Source organism: Platalea leucorodia, assembly GCF_965183815.1.
Source record: "Platalea leucorodia genome assembly, chromosome: 4".
NCBI lineage: Eukaryota > Metazoa > Chordata > Aves > Pelecaniformes > Threskiornithidae > Platalea > Platalea leucorodia.
The window spans coordinates 2,205,700-2,222,500 of NC_138826.1; the positions used below are offsets into that span (position 1 = coordinate 2,205,700).

Here is a 16,801-nt window from a genome sequence, read left to right on the forward strand (position 1 = left end):
GGGACGCCTGCGTTTTCGGGTATTTTCTTCAGCTCCGGGTTTCCCGAAACTCGGCCTCGCCTCCACCCCGAGGCAGGGGTCGGGGTCCCCGGGCCCAGCCCCAGCCCCGCGCCCTCCTGGCACGGTTTGGTGTTGGTGGGGATCGGTTTTACCGCCGGTTTTTGGCATCGCCGCGGGCGCTGCAGCCGCGGGCCCCGGGGCCTGCAGCGGCGGGGGGGGGGGCGGCCGGCGCCGCGGCGCCCTCTGTTGGGCGGCGGGGGGGCAGCGCTGCCGGCCCTGCCTGCCCCTGCCTGCCCCTGCCTGCACCTCCCTGCCCCCGCCAAACCCCCCCCCCCCCAGAACACGACTTCGCTCAAAAGCCGGGTGCTTGCCTGGGAAAGGTGCTCCCGCCTGGAAAGCCGGCGCTCGCCATCACCCTCCCTGCAAAAAAAAAAAAAAATAAAGATACATCCCTAAAAAAGGAAAAAAAAAAAAAAAAAAAAGCAAATACCTCAAGAAAAAGGGATGTAAATGTGAGAAAGGTTAAAGTTTACATTTGCTACCGTGTTCTTCGGTCGGTAGCATGTATTATTAAAAAAAAAAAATAAATAAAATACACCCAAACTGTACATATTATAAGGCTATATTTTTATCTCGGGGTTCTGGTGACACGTACAAACCACTTGAGCTTTGCTTTCATGGTTTATATTGCCACCAGAAACCCTTGATAAAAATACAGCTTTATATTGTACAGTTGGGTATAGTTTATTTTCTCCATATATCACATACTGTGTTTTATTTATAAACATACACAAAGACACTTGTACATGCAAAGCAGTTTTTTTATTGAAGTAATTCAGAGATATCAATAATACTACATTAACTAACGCATCGTAACACAATAATTTTTTGGTTAGCAATGGCCTTTCTAAAGAGACATCTATTGAAAATATGATAAAACACATAAAAAAAAAAAATCAGTATTTCCATGTTAGAATTTACGATTCCCATACTGAAAATTTCAGCTTCTGGTGGCTCGTACTTGCAGAGAACCCTGCTTAAACCACCTCAAAATTTTGCTTTAGTATCTCTTGAATACTTGAATCCCTTCTACAGAGAGGCTATGGGAAATAAAGCTTGGCATAACAGAGAAATGCAAAAATCTAAAGGAAAAAAAATCAAATGATAAAAGGAGACGTGCTGCTGCTGAAGACACAACTATGACGAGCTTTTCAGTATTTTGCCCAAGTTGTGCTAACCAAACTGCTTATTTAAAATATACTTTTCATACAATCTGCTGGCAGCTTCGCTTCCACCTGCTGCTTGCACCATTCACAAAAGCAAAAATTTTTATCCCCATCTCTCGCAATCGGGAAAGAAAAGCCGGGAACAAGCAATTCAATAGCCGCCTGCTTTCGAACGCGTCCCTGCGGGCTCCGTGGACCCCCGTTTCTGTAAAACGCCCTTTCGGGCTGCGCGGCGGCGAGGGGCGCCCGGCGCTTCCGCAGGGGAAGGCTCGCACCTCGCATTTGCCACGTCCCCCCCGCTCCCTTAGCCGTGCTTTAATGGACATTAAAAATAGAACAAAACAGGACCGGAGATGGGAACAAAATCCACGCACAACAGGCCTGGACCGCTGTACTCATTCTGCTGTAAAATGTAAAAACAAGAAAGGGCAGACGAGCTGCATCCCTCAGGACGCATCCCGCTTTTTTAATATAGCGGTGCCACCACACATTTCACTTCGGATGTTGCATTATATTTATATGTCACTCAAATATTTACCATTTTTCTGAATTCTGCTGGGTGCTCTGAGAGCTTGTTATAAGCCAAGTAGCCGCAGTTGTATGTCTTGGCTGGTTAGCAGCCGTGGCTGAGCTGCATCAATATGCTAACTTCTCTTTCTGGAGCTTCTCGTGCGACAAAAGCCACTCTTTCATAAGGTTTCCTCCTCCATAGTTGCCGCTCTGCCCGCTGCTGCGAATCACCCTGTGGCACGGTATTATAATCGGGATCTGCAAAAGACACAAAAATAAGGAACCCTTCAAAGGGGAGCGGTGGCGGGGGGAGACGCCCGTAGATCCACGGCGAAAGCAGGAGTCGTCTGCCACCAGCCTGGCGGGGACGCGGACTGAGCACCCGCGTTCAAGAGGACGCTGGCGGAGCCCCGGCCGTGCCCGAGGAGGACGGGGCAGCTGCGGCATCGGGGACGTGCTCCTGGCTGGGCCGCTACCGTGCCGAAACAGTGCCGATCACGGACGGCTCCGTAACGGCCACAGGCTCTCAACACCAACCAGTTCTTGGGGAAAATTAAGCGTTGGGAGAAATTTTAATACATAAAAATGACGTAAAGTCTTAAAAGGGTAAACCCGCTATATTAAATCCCATATATAAAAACTCCTCTGCAAGAAGCAGATTCTCCTGCCCCGCACCAGCCCCCGAGACCTCAGCGCCCGGGCGGGTGACGAAGCCTCGCAGACCCCAAACGCACACGAGGATAGCACGGAGGTACAGGACGACTATCGAGCATCATCCCAGGATGAGAAGAGGCCGTATTCCTGGGGAAAACCCCAGATCACTGGGAAGAGCGCTTCCAGGAGCGAGCTTCCCGAGCCCCAGCTCCCTCGGCAGATCTCCTCTCGCTATAGCACCTCTACGTGCACTGCTGAAAAATTCTATATAAGAACAAGGTGCTATTTATTATTTAACAGCAAGTCAATCCAAAATGGGTTCTGAATTTTTAAAACCTACAACAGGAGAGATTTAATTCACACCTAACCAATTTAAGAACTTTTTTCCTCATGCCTTCTACTTTGTATCATTTATAGCCAAATGTCACGGATTCTGAAAAATCAATGCAAGAAGTTACATAGTAGACTGATAACGCAGAGAAGTACATAAACGTGTTTTTTTAAGTTTTTTTATTACAGGTGATTATCATAGTTGAAGTACACACCATAAAAAATGCAATACATCATCTCTAATCACGCCGTATGTGTTTTGGTAACCGCATAGCAATTTGATCGCAATGATATAGCTCTGAAAACAGTAACTCACTAAAAAGTGCGATTTTAACAAATTTGGATATTTTAAGGCAAAAAGCATGATTTTTATATATATAGACACACAGACAAATTACATACTTTACACTGACTTATTTCAATCCCATGTAATAGTTATTTCAGCACAGTTCACGCTGTGCTGGTATCTGGGCCTGGGACACCCAGACCCCACAGGAGCTGGGCAGCTACTGGCCAGAGCTTTGTAAATCGTTTTTTGGGGGATTCTTTTGGTTTTGTTGGGTAATTTCAATGGCTGAAACTCAAAATCTGAATCTCAGCCCACAGGCTATCACATTAAATGGGAATACACATAGGTGCTTATTGTTAATCAAGGTTTAATAAAAAATGCTTATAATAGCTGCTTTATTTGGAGTTGGCAATGCCACAAGTGAATTATGCATCCATGACAACTCCAGCGAGTACCAATAAAATCTTTACTCTACACCATGCCATCCCACGCTTGGTTTATGACTTCTTTAAAGAAGTTGTTTTTTGCAAGCGTTTTTCTGTTTTGGGATTTCTCCGTCTTTACAATCCGCGTGCACAAGTTACTGCAGGCAGATTTTCTTGAGTGACAAAGCCATAACAAGCCATAATAATACACTGTAAAAAATCTCCAAGGTTAATTTGCAATTCTTTAAAAATATCTACAGTAAATCCGCATATTTTTGATGGTAAGGCTATAAATCTTGCTACGGGCAGGGGCCCAAACCTCTTTCTGAGCCAGTTCCCTGCTGCCGCTCAGAGGGTGCAAAGAGCGGGGGGATCCGTTTACGGGGAAATGTTGTCGGGGAGGTAAGCTGAGGACTTCTCCTGCTAAATTGTGCCAGAAGATGGAAGGTGTGCCCACGGGGAGAAAAAAAAAGGCCTTTATTTTCAGGTGGTGTGAGCTGGTACGCCGCACGGGGTCTCGGATGATCCCTGGGTCGGTGCAGGACCCGTTCACAGACGCAGGGATGCGCGGCTGAGCCATCAAGCAAGAAGAGGAGGGTATGAAATAACCCTAGCTTTTTCCATGCCCGAAATAAAGAATTTCATACCGAGTTTGTCCTAACGCACGCAAGCGCCTGTACGTCACCCTCCGTAGCATCGAATGTGAAAGAAAATGTGGTACAGAGGCTTTATCAGCGCTGTAATTTAAAAATATTGAATATTGCTTAAGTTTGGCTTAATTGTGGTGACAACTTTCAGACTACTAAAATAATTAAACCTGCTAAAATTTATTAGGGCCCTAAGGACATTTTAGAGGGAGTACTACCCTAGTCTGGAGCTTTAATGCCTCAGCTACATTTAATGTAATTTTTATCAATAACCAAGCAGCTCATAATATTATAGCTCCGCTGAAATCTTCATGCTGTGAAATCTAATTCATCTAATACATGAATCCATCACTTACACAGACCCTACCTCAAATGCTATAACACTTCCAAACCCATAGATTTGTCTCCAACAAAAATAACACGAAGGGGCCCTGGGATCAATAACGGAGCCCCTCTGATTCGGGCACCAGCTGAATATTTTCTCCAACTTTGCTTTTGTTCTTCTGGGTAGAGGCCCACAAGGGAAAGAGCTTGTTTTCACTCGCAGCCTCATCAATACCTAAATCCTGGTGAACAAGTGACACTGAGAAGCTGTAATCAATAGCTCCCTGTGCGTTTTTTCTTCTGGTCAAATGGTTCAGCACTACTGACAGCCCTGACACTCAGAACATGATGCTAAATCTTTATCAACAGCCATCTGGGTGACTGGCAGAACAAGACTCGGGCGGTCATTAACGCTCGTGGCAATGTGTGAATAAACTAACTCCTCGATAATGCTTTTGTTTAGAAAAAAGGTGGGGAAAAAAACTCCCTGCACAAGGTATCGATCGCCTTTGAATTGCATTTAGCAAATTCCGTCTGAGGACGGAGCGGAGCGGGGCTCTGCCGCGGCGCTCCGCTCGTTAAGAGTTTTCAATTTGAGGCAACGGCAACCTGACCGTCCCATTATACCGCTGATGGGCTGGAGGCCTCCAGAAACCGCCAAACTGTCAAAACCGGATCAGCCAGGCCGTAATGGAAACAGCTGAAATATCGAGTTATAACACACAACAAGAATCACACTTAGCAAAAAATAATCTTTCCGTTTGCTCGTGTCCTATTGCTTTTTCTCCCCCTCTTCGCCGACAGAAACCAACCCCGTAGTGTGACCCAGCACGGCTCCCGGGTTCTTGCCAGCCACCGAAGGAATTAAGGCACAAGTAGTTTTATGCGTCCACAACGCTGCAAATCCATACTTCACAATCCATTCGCAAATGCATGGTTACTCCTTCCAATCTCCAACGTTTGAAACATTTTGGCTGAACAATATCCTGGACTTCGGATAGATGGGTATGAGCGTGAAGTTGTACAATAACACAATCAGGGAGAATATAAAACCCAACGTATGCAGCTATGACTGCCGTTAACAGACCGCTGAAGACGTCTTATTTAAGGCACAGAACAGTCATTTAGGATGGCCTTGGACTAATCAGCCCAACAGTCGCCATTTCCCATGAGTCTCTGTGATTTCTTTTTGATCCTCCTATACTAGTCTAATGAGATTTTTAATTGAACTTTATGGGTTCCCTTTGAGGACCACAGACCTTGCAATCATTGTGAACCGCAGTAAACTATTTGAAGTTTCTCTTGCAAAAGGTGAGCCATCCCCACCATGTCCTTGGCATAAATTGAGGCAAAGATGTCGCATCTTTCAGCTGCTGCTGGCAACTATTCCACCTTCTCATAAAGTTGAAGGTCATCGGATGAATTATGTGAAGCAACCCAACTACAAAGGGAAACCTGTGGAATGCACGCTACCAAAATTAAAGACCAACCCCTGATTTGTAGAAGGGAGAAATGTTCTGGTATTTCGTGGATAAAGGTGAGATACGCGATTTTATCAACGCATCTGAGTAACAAAGCAATGCCAGGCTCGGGCTTATTTCAAGTGCTCATTTTTACTGTTATTACTGTCCTCATTAAATCATGTTTATGATTTAGTCATCATGTTTGTAATTTAGTCCCTTAATCATAAGGAAGCATCTCAAGGTGCATACATATTATGATTTTGCTATTTCGCATAGCTTCTGCAGCAATCGTTAACAGAAGTATTCACTTCTATTTCACATTCGCAATAACAGCATTCGCTAGTTCCAGCTTCTCTCCTGCGAACAAAAAATCACTAATCTGCTGCTTAACAAAACATCACATTTCTGCACCAATTTCGAAGCCGTTGCTCCTCAAAAGCAGTATTTATATCCTAAAGCTCGGGTTGCAGGTGTAGCAGTTGTTAACACCACAGCTCTTTGCATTCTGCGCCGATACGTTAATGATGCTGCAGTTCAGATGACGTGTTCAGTTTAATGAACTGTTTAGTTAGATTCAAAGCTCAATATCTCATCTGATAAACAGACTGCAAGTGTGTTTATACACGTACAATGTTCCCGGGTATCCTGCAATTCTGGGCAGGTAGCACACTACCACAGAAACTCACATAATGTCTAATGGGTATAAGCTTCTAAGCTCAATAAAGAAGTACACCCTAATATTTTAAGCGTATATCAGGTTTTCCTATGAAACAGTTCATATAAGCAGTATAAAGCTACATTTCGTCAATACGCTGTATTGTACTTGACAATACAAACTATTTTAATGTGATGGAATGCTTTCCAATATAATATGGCGTACATTAAGATAAGGCAATCCAATGCAAACCTACAGGAAACACTTCTCAAAGAATAACAATATAGTGTTGTGCAAAAGGATATGTAATTGCTATCGCCTAGAAATGTACCCAGCTTTGCCCTCAGGCTGCAGTGGAGCAGCAGCATCCAAAGCAGCGGTAACAGCAGGTTGTGGTGTGAAAATTCCTGCTTTGTCCCCTGTGAGGAAGGATGAAAATAGTTCTGAAAATATACAGCAAAGCTACTGCAATTTTTTTTTAAATGAGGTCCTATCTTATTATTGTTATTTCCCATCCCATACTATAGCTGCAGTGTTTTCTGTCCCCAGCAGAAAATTTTTGAGCATATTATAGATAATAATGTATAGCTTTAGGGAAAAAGCTGTATTAATATAATACCACCCCAATATTTCATAATAGAAAGCCGATGATAAAAAAAAAAAAAAAAAAACAAACCAACAGTGCTGTAATGAGAGCCCTGCCCATTCCAAACCACATTTTTATCACTCTACATCTCCTGTAGTTAATCTGTAATTTAATGCATATTCCACATGCAAACTCACACATAGTCCCTTTGTACTTCGATGGGAGCACCTATTCGCTGTGTTTCTCTGGTTTCCCATATAAATTTCTACCTGGTCCTTCAGACCTATGAGCCATAATACGCAGGTTGGCTATGCCTAACACGCAGGTTGATTTTATGAATGAGGTGAAATATGAAGATAATATGTGGCACTGCAAAACCCCCTCACCTTTATTATTTCTATATGTAAAGCTACCAGCTCTTGTGAAAACAGATTTCCTAACCCACTTTGCAACTACACGTTGCAGTCTCATATGTACCTTATTAAAGAAAATACCGAAAGGACTGAATGTAAAAACAACACAGGAGGTCAAGATTACGGCAGGTATAACGCTGGAGAAAAGGAGAGGAATTTGGCTATAGAAAGACACATGTTGCTCAGGGCAAGTGGTAATGAGGGAAAATATGTTGAAGAATGGCCAGAAAGGCCACAATGATATTAATAGGAATCAAAGTTTTTTTCCTTTTTTTTTAAGGCAAGTAGCAAGGTAATGAATGCGTAAAGACAGATATAGCGGCGTTCTCTTTACCAGCTTTTCCTTTCCTTTGCACAGGAACCAGTCAGCTGCAGGCTGCAGCACCAGTCCCACCAGTCCCACCAGTGTGATTCAGGTGCATAAATACATCTGGAAATCTAAACCTGGACACCTAAAAGGGACAGATAATTACTGGGAAGACAGACAAAGAGGCCGAGTATTATAACATACTGTTTTTCCAAAATCCACAGGACTCACCTAGAGGGCTACTCCCTCCAGTTGGTTTAAATTCAGGCAACTCACCTATATCTAATGGAGAAATGCCATGTACAGCTGGTTTGGAGTGCATGGGGAAAAAAACATATTGACAATTAGGGACTTGATTCAAACATGTACCTACATGATTTAAAATCCCTCCTCTTCCACATTTTCCGAAACGTATCCATGCCAGAGAGGATGGACTGCTGTTAACGCAACCAAAGCTACTCACACCCTGTCAAAACGAGGTCCGTGTCAGGGGATAAAAGACTTGCCTCACCTAAGAATGTATAAGAAAGTTTGAGAACAACAAGATGTGTAGAGGCTGATGAATTAAAAGAAGTGCAATGTTTCTTTTTCAAATCTAACGCCATAAATGGTAGGGAATAAATCACATTAAACTGGGTTGTGCATTATTGCTGATTAAAAACACTTACTGACCTTATTACTCATGGTAGACCAGTTTTCATAGCAGATAAATTTAAACTAATGACATTTAGCCCGCAAAGCTCTCTAAATCCACCATCTTCCATCAACTTTATTTAAAAGTTGACGTGAACTTACGGGATTGCTCCTCATCGCTCCTCCCACCGCTCTCGCCGCTCTGCTGTTGCCTGCGAGGTCCGCTAATTGCTTGTAGGAAACGGCCTCGCCAAACTTCACGTCTCTCAGCAGGGTCCACAACACTTGTCTGGTGAACGAATCTGCAAAGAAGACGAAGGGAATGCTGCTCGTATGCATGGCTGAAAAAAAGCAAGATGAAATATTCAAAAAACCCAACGCAAAGCAGAGTCTCAATAGCAGCTTTCTAATTTAAATTTAAACAGCCCTGATGCACTGTCCTGTTATTGTATCCTATATTACTACATTTAAATACATGATTATTAGAAAGAGCGCTTCAAGTAACCGATCACTATAAAAAAGGATTTAAGGCTTTGATTTTCCTATATTTTTAATTTGCTTCAAGTACAATTATCCTGTTAACTCATACAATGTGGTTTTTCCATTAAATTGGCAGAGTATAAATTAGCATAGAGTCAAATTAAAAAGGGAAGAAATAACCGGCTCTACCTATTTTACAAAGCCCTCGCATCTCCAGCTAATTTCCAACTTCAGCTGGGACACGCGGCAGAAGAAGCCCTAGAGCCAGCGGACTCGGTATTATCCTGGCTGACTGCATTTTATAGTCGAGACCCCCAAGCTACTGCTCAGCGTCGCAGACATTACAAAACGTAAGGACTAGCTGTGACCTTGAATGTACGGCACATCCTTAATGATACAGGGCTCTGAAAAAAAATAATGTCTCTTCCATTATTTTAATTTTAATTCACCAGCAAATTGCTTCTAAGTGTTCCAATAGCTGAAATAATGAATAAGCAAATGCATTAGGACCAGCTTTTTTCTGCATCTCAGGGTTTTACCTTCCCAACCTAGGATTATTTTACAAAAGGAAAACTGATAGCCGCGTTCGGATTCAACTTGGGTTGAACACCTATTGCTCTTCCAAGGCACTTGTAAAAGCTTTGAAGATCTAACTAGTGAATAACTTACTGAGAGGAGCGGGCTGGCGAATAAGAAAAAAAGAAAAAAGAAAAAAAAAAAAAAGGAAAAGAGGCCCCTTCCCCCAGCTGAGAGCTTCAGTCTCCTGCTTTGGCAAAGAAACAAACTGATTAAAAACATTTTCTTTCTTTAGTTGTCAAAAAAGACATCGATTACGTTACATAGGAACATAGCGAAATGTGATTTTGTTCTTAAAGGAAACCCATACACCATTATGTGTGTGTTAAATAATAAAAATCACTTCTTAACTGAAGGGAATGATAATCACTTCATTGAAAAAATCTGTTTAGTCTTTATTATAACATTAAGCAAATTAAACATCAGCATAATCCAGGTGATACGAGAAAAGGGTCATCAAAGAAATTAACTTTGTTGTTCATTAATTTACATGGATTAGTAGAGGGCAAAGAGATAGCAAATCTGCTCTAGTTTTTTATGATATAATTTCAAACTGTACACCATTTGTGGCAGTAGGGTGACTTTGGGGTTAATCAGACTGATTTGTCCTTTTAATTGCTTTCTATTCAAAGAAAATTCATTAGATAATGTTCTCTTCAAAATTCATGAATCAATTTAACTGAAGAAACCACATTAACAGCTTTGGGTTCATTAGCACAAGCAGTTGTGTTACTAGCTGATTGCTAGGAGGGTTTCCTTAGGCAAACAGATTTTGTTTACTGTGATTTCTTCAGAAAGGTTTATTTCACATCAAATTGTTACTTATTATTTTTTTAACCTTCTTTTTAAGCCAGCAAGATTAGTGTTAACCTCGCCTGCTCAGGGGTCTCGGGGAATTATTGCCTGATGTCATCTTTTAAATCGATGAAATATAGTGACTGCACATTGCCGGGGCCCGAGTCCAAAAAATCCCCTTTTTCCCCCTCATTTTTGGCAGGGGAGGTGGTGGGCTGGGACGTGACGGACCCGTGACTTTCTGAAACCTGTAGGAATAAGAGGAGAAGCGGGTGCAGCCCGCGCTGGAGCTCCGAGCGGCCGCAGGGGGACGGGGCAGCTCCAGAGCCCCCCCAGCAAGAGCATCACCGTGCCAAGCGATGCCCGAATTATCGAGTGGCTTTTAACATGCTAAAAGAGGGACAGAGATTATCCTCTTCTGACAAGCAGGGGCAGAGATTATCCTCTTTCCAGAGCCACTGTACATTTTTCATGGGAGAATATATACTGTCTCTGCACCCACATAAAACACTCGAAGTTATAGTTCAAAAGAATGAAATACTTAGCAATCATGCACATCATTTTATAAATGTATCTGAAAACTCAATTTCATCCTGTAGGGAGCAAATGCATTAATTAGTTTAAGCAGCTCTAAGAGACAGTGCCAAATACTGTTATTAAACTGTCTGCAAGTGTGAGTGCCTGTAAGCACAACCTGCCCAAATTAGATGGCTGAACTTTCACCAATTTTCAGCGCGTGCCAACGTTTTATGCTGTTAAGTATCATTATAAAGTGCTGTAAAATACGCACATAAAAATTAACACACACAAATTCTCTCCTTAGACGAAAACACTTCATACCTCCGCGAGCCGAGGATGCCCGCGCCATCCCGGGGCGGCGGACGCCAGCGGAGCAATGGCTGAACCGAACTCCGTCGTGTGACTGGGAATATCGGAGGGTGTCTCCTCCCTCCGCACCCACCCGCAGCGCACACCGGCCCTCAGCCTCCCGGAGAGCAGGCTCTGGTCCGCCCTCTTGCCAAGGAACGCGCGTTATGGCCACCGCAGAGCAACTCGTGTTGCTGGATGCCATTTCTCATTTCAGCGACCAATAATTTGTCAGATTCTACACCCAAATGCACACCTCACCAATTCCCACTGGGAGCTGGAGCTGCACCGGGATGGTGGGGGTGACGGCAGACTGAAGGACGGGGAAGGGAGGGACCTGCGGCCAACTTGGCTTTCCAAGTCTCCACAGCCCTGAGGACCCATTCCCACCTCCAGCTGCCGTGTCCGTGGCCACCCAGGGACCGCAAAGGTAGTTGGGAGGGTTTAACGACAGGCGATGGGTGATTGACTTCTTGGATGTTTTCCTCCCATGGACTTGCTGGTCAAAAACCTCAGAATTGCACCTTACTCCCAGCCCTGCCAATTGCGTGGTAAATTGGCAAAGCAACGCGCCATCGTGCCAAGAGTGGGTGTGCTGTGACTGATCTGACATGAATATTTACAGATAAGTTATAAGCCCCTAAAAAGAGGGACTTACCCTGAACCTACTGTTAACGCCTAAACGCTTCAGAGGTCACTTGCGACAGACTTTAATTCTCCATATAAGCACGTGCCGTCCGTGGGGATAACGGAGGGAAAATCAAGTTTACTTTAACACCGGCCATATCGTAACTTTTAAGGGTGTAATTGAAGGCGGCAATTAGTACAAAGACGTGAAGTCATACGCTACCATCTAATAACGCTGCCAGAGCGTTTCTCGCGTCAGCGAGGGGCTCAGCCCGCGGGACGGGCGCCACCGGCAGCACCACCAGCGCCGGTCCCTTCCCGCCCCCGCTGCACCTCCCCGCAGAGCTCTGGGGGCAAGAGAGCTTCGAGAGATACACGGGCGCATTTTACATCCTTTTTGATCCCTTTGATTAAGGGGGATTAAAGACAGACCATTTTTTTCCTTCTCCTCAACTCTGGTTGCTGGCAATGGTAGTTTTTGTTTGTTGTGTTTCGCCACCCCACCCTGAGGGGGTTTTTGCAAACGCAAAGACACAGTTATAAATACTCACCCCTTCTCACCGTCTTTTTCGCAGCCTATCTGGGGTAATACATAGACAACTTTTTTGTTTGTTTTCGCGCTTATCAGTTTTCACTGTTATGACTATCGGTAAAATATCAAGCACAACACTTCAAAAATACTCCAATTTGCCCACAAAACAGCAGCGTGAGCTTCCACCTAATCCAGAAAACATAACTTGGCTCTTAGACCTTGGAAGAACAGATTCATATTCAAATTGAAGAACTGCTGCTGACAACAGGCAACAGTTAATGCAAGAAGAGTGCTGATTTTTAGCAATTTTGAACCTCCTTCACTATTAAGTAGGCAGTTACAGCCCTACTAAGCATGTCACCTAAACAGCAATCTGAACACTAACAACCACTGCTACCCTACCCTAGACTGAACTAGCAAGCGGTACGTGAAAGAGATAAATGCTTGTCTAAGTCTCTTAACTGTTTAATTATACTTTGCTCTTGTTAACGAGGCAGATCAAGAAATGTTTTTCTTCCCTTTTACAATGGCGGCAAGTCCCTGACCACTGGTACTCTATGGTAAAAAATGCAATTATTAGTTGCTATTAAAGGATTACTGGGAATATAGATTAGACAGTACGGTGATACCGTATCCCGTAAAACAGTCCAAACATCTCGCTGCACCAGAGACAAAGGGTTCCTTAAAATCAGGGGTGCTGCAACCATCTTGCCAAAATCATTGAGAAAAGGCTATGAACTTTTATTTTTGCTGCCTGCATGCGTGATATTGATACATTATAGAAACAGAATGTGCCTAACTGAAAATAATAGCGTTAAACTTTACCTTTATGATTGCTTAAATAGCCGAATCAAAGCAAAGCCCTTGGCTATTTTGAATGACTGAGCTTTATGAATGAAGATGCAAAAATAATCTAATTATTTTAGAGTGTCTATTACTGACTTTATATAATCCATCATCAACCTTATAGTAAAAAAATGTATTTATACAAATGAAAGTGGCAAAAGTCCCAACCAAAACATATTTCACATCAACAGGTAAATAATGGAGGGATTAGACAAGTATTTGCCTGAATCCCACCTCTAGCTACTCCAAGACCTGCGAGAGCACCTCTGTGCATGTTATTTTGGATATAGAGTTAGACAAAAATTCCTCAGTTAAAATCGTGGCAACTCCATTTACAAGACAGATCTAAAGGAAATCCCCTGCCTCAAAAGCATCAGCCTAAACATTTTTTTTTTGTCAAAAATTTCCTTGCACAATAAAATTCACTCGCTCCTCAGGTTGGCTATTGAGCACAGACGTGCAACACCCTGTGCATCTACTTCTTCTACTGTTCATCTTCTGAGCTTGTGCTAGTTGTTCACTCAAGGCTCCTACGCGGTCTCTGCCCAGCCTTGGCTCCAGCTGGGGTCTCTTCCCACCACTCCAAGACAAACAAGTGTTTGCACGTGCTAAAGACCACATCGATCCTTGCCCACCACCGCTCTACAATTACATCATTCAGACAACTCATGAAATAGTTTCCCGTGCTCTGTCCTATTTATGACTGCATTTAATTGGCTAAATTAATGTTTATACCTGAAACATATCACTTTCATATCATCCAGATCTGACCCCATGGTGCTGCTGGCCAAGATGAGTTGGACCTCTCGGATGATTCTCCACCGCTGAAGAGGTGGGTGCTCAGTGCCAGCCTCCGCAGGGCAGAGCCACCGGACCATCATGGACAGCACACCTTGACCGCAGACATCACACTTTTTAACGTCTTTATTTATTTACTTTATTATTTCTCACCAGCATACCCCTATACCATGGATCATAACAATGAAGTTGTGTTTCTAGTGCATATTTCTGTGGCGCAACTAAAGGAGTGATATTCCTTGAAAGCATGTTGCATTTTTCCCCAATAGAGAAAACATTCTACATTCATTCTACATTTATCTGTAGATAAATTAAGGCCAACTGCAGTGCATTTTGACTACAGAACTAGCAACTCTTCAAATAGATGTCATTAAGTGTTCAAAAATTCAAAGCCCCAAGCCAACCCACTGACAACAGTTGAAGTTAACTGCCCCCTCCAACGTAGCATCTTTGGTGAACCCAAGTCCTTCCAGCAGACCCTGCAGTGCCCATTTCTGACCTAGCGCGAGCCCCGTACCACCGTCTTCTGCTGTTTTCCGAATACTGCTCTGCAGATGCAGTTGCATGAGTAAATACTTAATGAAATTCAAAACATCAGTTCATAAATATTAGGCCGTCCATATTAAAATCATTAGAGTACACCAGAGCGGTTGATAATGGGGCTCAGGTGTTATCTCGTGCTCTCCCACAGGTCACGAGGTTCCCCCTTCTGAGCAGTACAGAAATGTGGGCTAGGGAGTGCTTTTATAACGCTTTTATGTATTGCCTATGCACGTACGTGTTTGCAATATGTAATATAATAAAATATAAACACAACTATAATTTATAAACATACTATATATCTGTATCACTTAAGTGAAAAATGTACCAATATGCTTTCGTTTAATATATATAATGTTCAGCTTGGCTCACATTAAGTGGCTGAGCTATGTTAAAACCCAATTAATGGGAGCTGTTTCTGATCTGTAGTTTAACACAGTTTTAAATGCAGCTCCCTTCAGACTGCTGAAGGGGTTGTGGGGCCAAATTCTATCCTTAGAAGCAAGTAACTCTCCCCGGACCTCATCCCGCAGTATTTCTGCAGGTTAAACTCCCTGGAAGTCAGTGGGTGTTTTACTGGAGCGGTAACCGATATTCTGACCCATTTTTTGCGCAGTAGCCTTGATAGGAGTTTGCTATGCACTTGCAAGAGCAGCCTGTAATTTGAGAGCTGATGGAAATGAGGAGATGAGGCCGACGCTCAGCACCAGCCCTTTACACCCCGTCTGTGCACGTTGTGAACCTCCCCAGATTCCCACTTCCAAATTCAAACCCAAGCAAGGTTTTATGCAAACTAACGACTCCTTAAACATTAGCAACTTCATCTAAGCTAAATATTCATACCGGACTTGGAATGCCCCGACATCCCTGAACAGGCTGGGGCTGGGTTTTGGAGTCCATGGACCGGTAAGATGGAGGAAATTGCAAAGCACTTGACAACTCCCTCTTGGGCTACGGCACAGACCATGTCGCTGCACAGCATCCCCCGCCAGGTGATTTGTGCAGCTGTTTGCAGCAGCAGTACAGTTAAATGAAGAAGCCACCTGATTATCCTCTGAGCTGTAGGTAATACACCAAGCTGCAATTGCTACAGGAGAGGAGAACAAATGCTTTGGATGAAGAGACAGAGAAAATATCAGTCTCTTCCCAGCCAACAAAACGTGGCAGGCAAGTCTTACATTGCAGAGGGGATGGAGGGAAGCATAAAACCAATTTATTTTTCTCTGACACCAGTTCTGTGCCGATTCCTGAGAATCCATCCCATTTTCCTGCATTAAGATTTCCCTACGACACCTGTACTCGGTGACCCGCAGAGCCTCCTCTTCTTCCTTGGCATTATCTCCTTGCAATTCCTTTTTTCCCCTACCACTACGCCAGTTGCAGTTGGGCCCAACGATGCTATACCAGACCATAAACAGAAGTGTCTTTACCTGCTGTTACCAACCTGTAATGATCTGCTCGATGGGCAGCAGAGGGGAAGGGCAGGGCCACCCCTCTCCTGCGACGCAGCAACTATCTCTGCACGTCTCCGCCTCTTGTACATCCCCGCGGGCGGAAAATCCTGAGTTCTCTCTTGAACTTTACTTTCCTGTTTTGATCAACCAAGTTGTGTTACCGTGAATTACTGAACTAGGAAATTCAGAGGAACAAAACTCCTCACCGCGTGTGTAAATGATGCACGGCCTCCTCCTCGCAGCACCTTGGCGTGCTGGAGCCCAGCGCTCGCCCCTGCCGCTCGGGATGGCGGCTTCATCCCTGCCGAAATTAAAAACGTAAACCTCCCTCTGTTGGGAAGCCAACCAAACAAGGTCAACATTGGATGAAAAAGACTGCAGAAATGTTTAATAGTTTCTCCAAGAGTTTCTCATCATCCAAACCAGTTCAGCACACAGAGGGAGGTAACGACACCCCACACCATCGCTTTCTCCATCCACATCTCTCCTGCACCGAAGCTGCCTGATCCCACCGCTGCTGATGGAGACCCAACATGGCCAAATTTTTCACCTGCACAAATATTCCAATCAACATCCAAGCTATAAACAAGCCTCCAGCTTCCGTTTTCCACCTTTCAGCCATTGAGCAGATTCAAGTAAACGGGTACCCTGAAGAGTTAAGGCTGTATCTGCTCATTTAAGGCATCCAGAAAGCCTAGTCAGGCTCAGCATTACTTCACTCTCATGAATATAAATGCTCTGACAATCTCGGTCTCGTTCTCGGCGCACGGGAACACAATCTCATACCTCATCTTGCCGGGATGTATTGCAGTATTAGCCTCCAG

At 43.9% G+C, this 16,801-nt stretch overlaps 1 protein-coding gene across 1 annotated transcript in view; it reads right to left on the minus strand.

Annotated features, from left to right (window-relative positions):
- Positions 1 to 366: 366 nt before the first annotated feature.
- MGMT (O-6-methylguanine-DNA methyltransferase) overlaps positions 367 to 16,801 on the minus strand; it is a 170,787-nt gene continuing 154,352 nt past the window's right edge. The window contains exons 5-7 of the mRNA XM_082308116.1: positions 8,625 to 8,764; positions 1,765 to 1,994; positions 367 to 420 (exon numbers count right to left, since the gene is read on the minus strand). Of these exons, the coding sequence (XP_082164242.1) occupies positions 1,863 to 1,994; positions 8,625 to 8,764 (272 nt within the window). The 3' untranslated portion in view covers positions 367 to 420; positions 1,765 to 1,862. The remainder of the gene's footprint in view (positions 421 to 1,764; positions 1,995 to 8,624; positions 8,765 to 16,801) is intronic.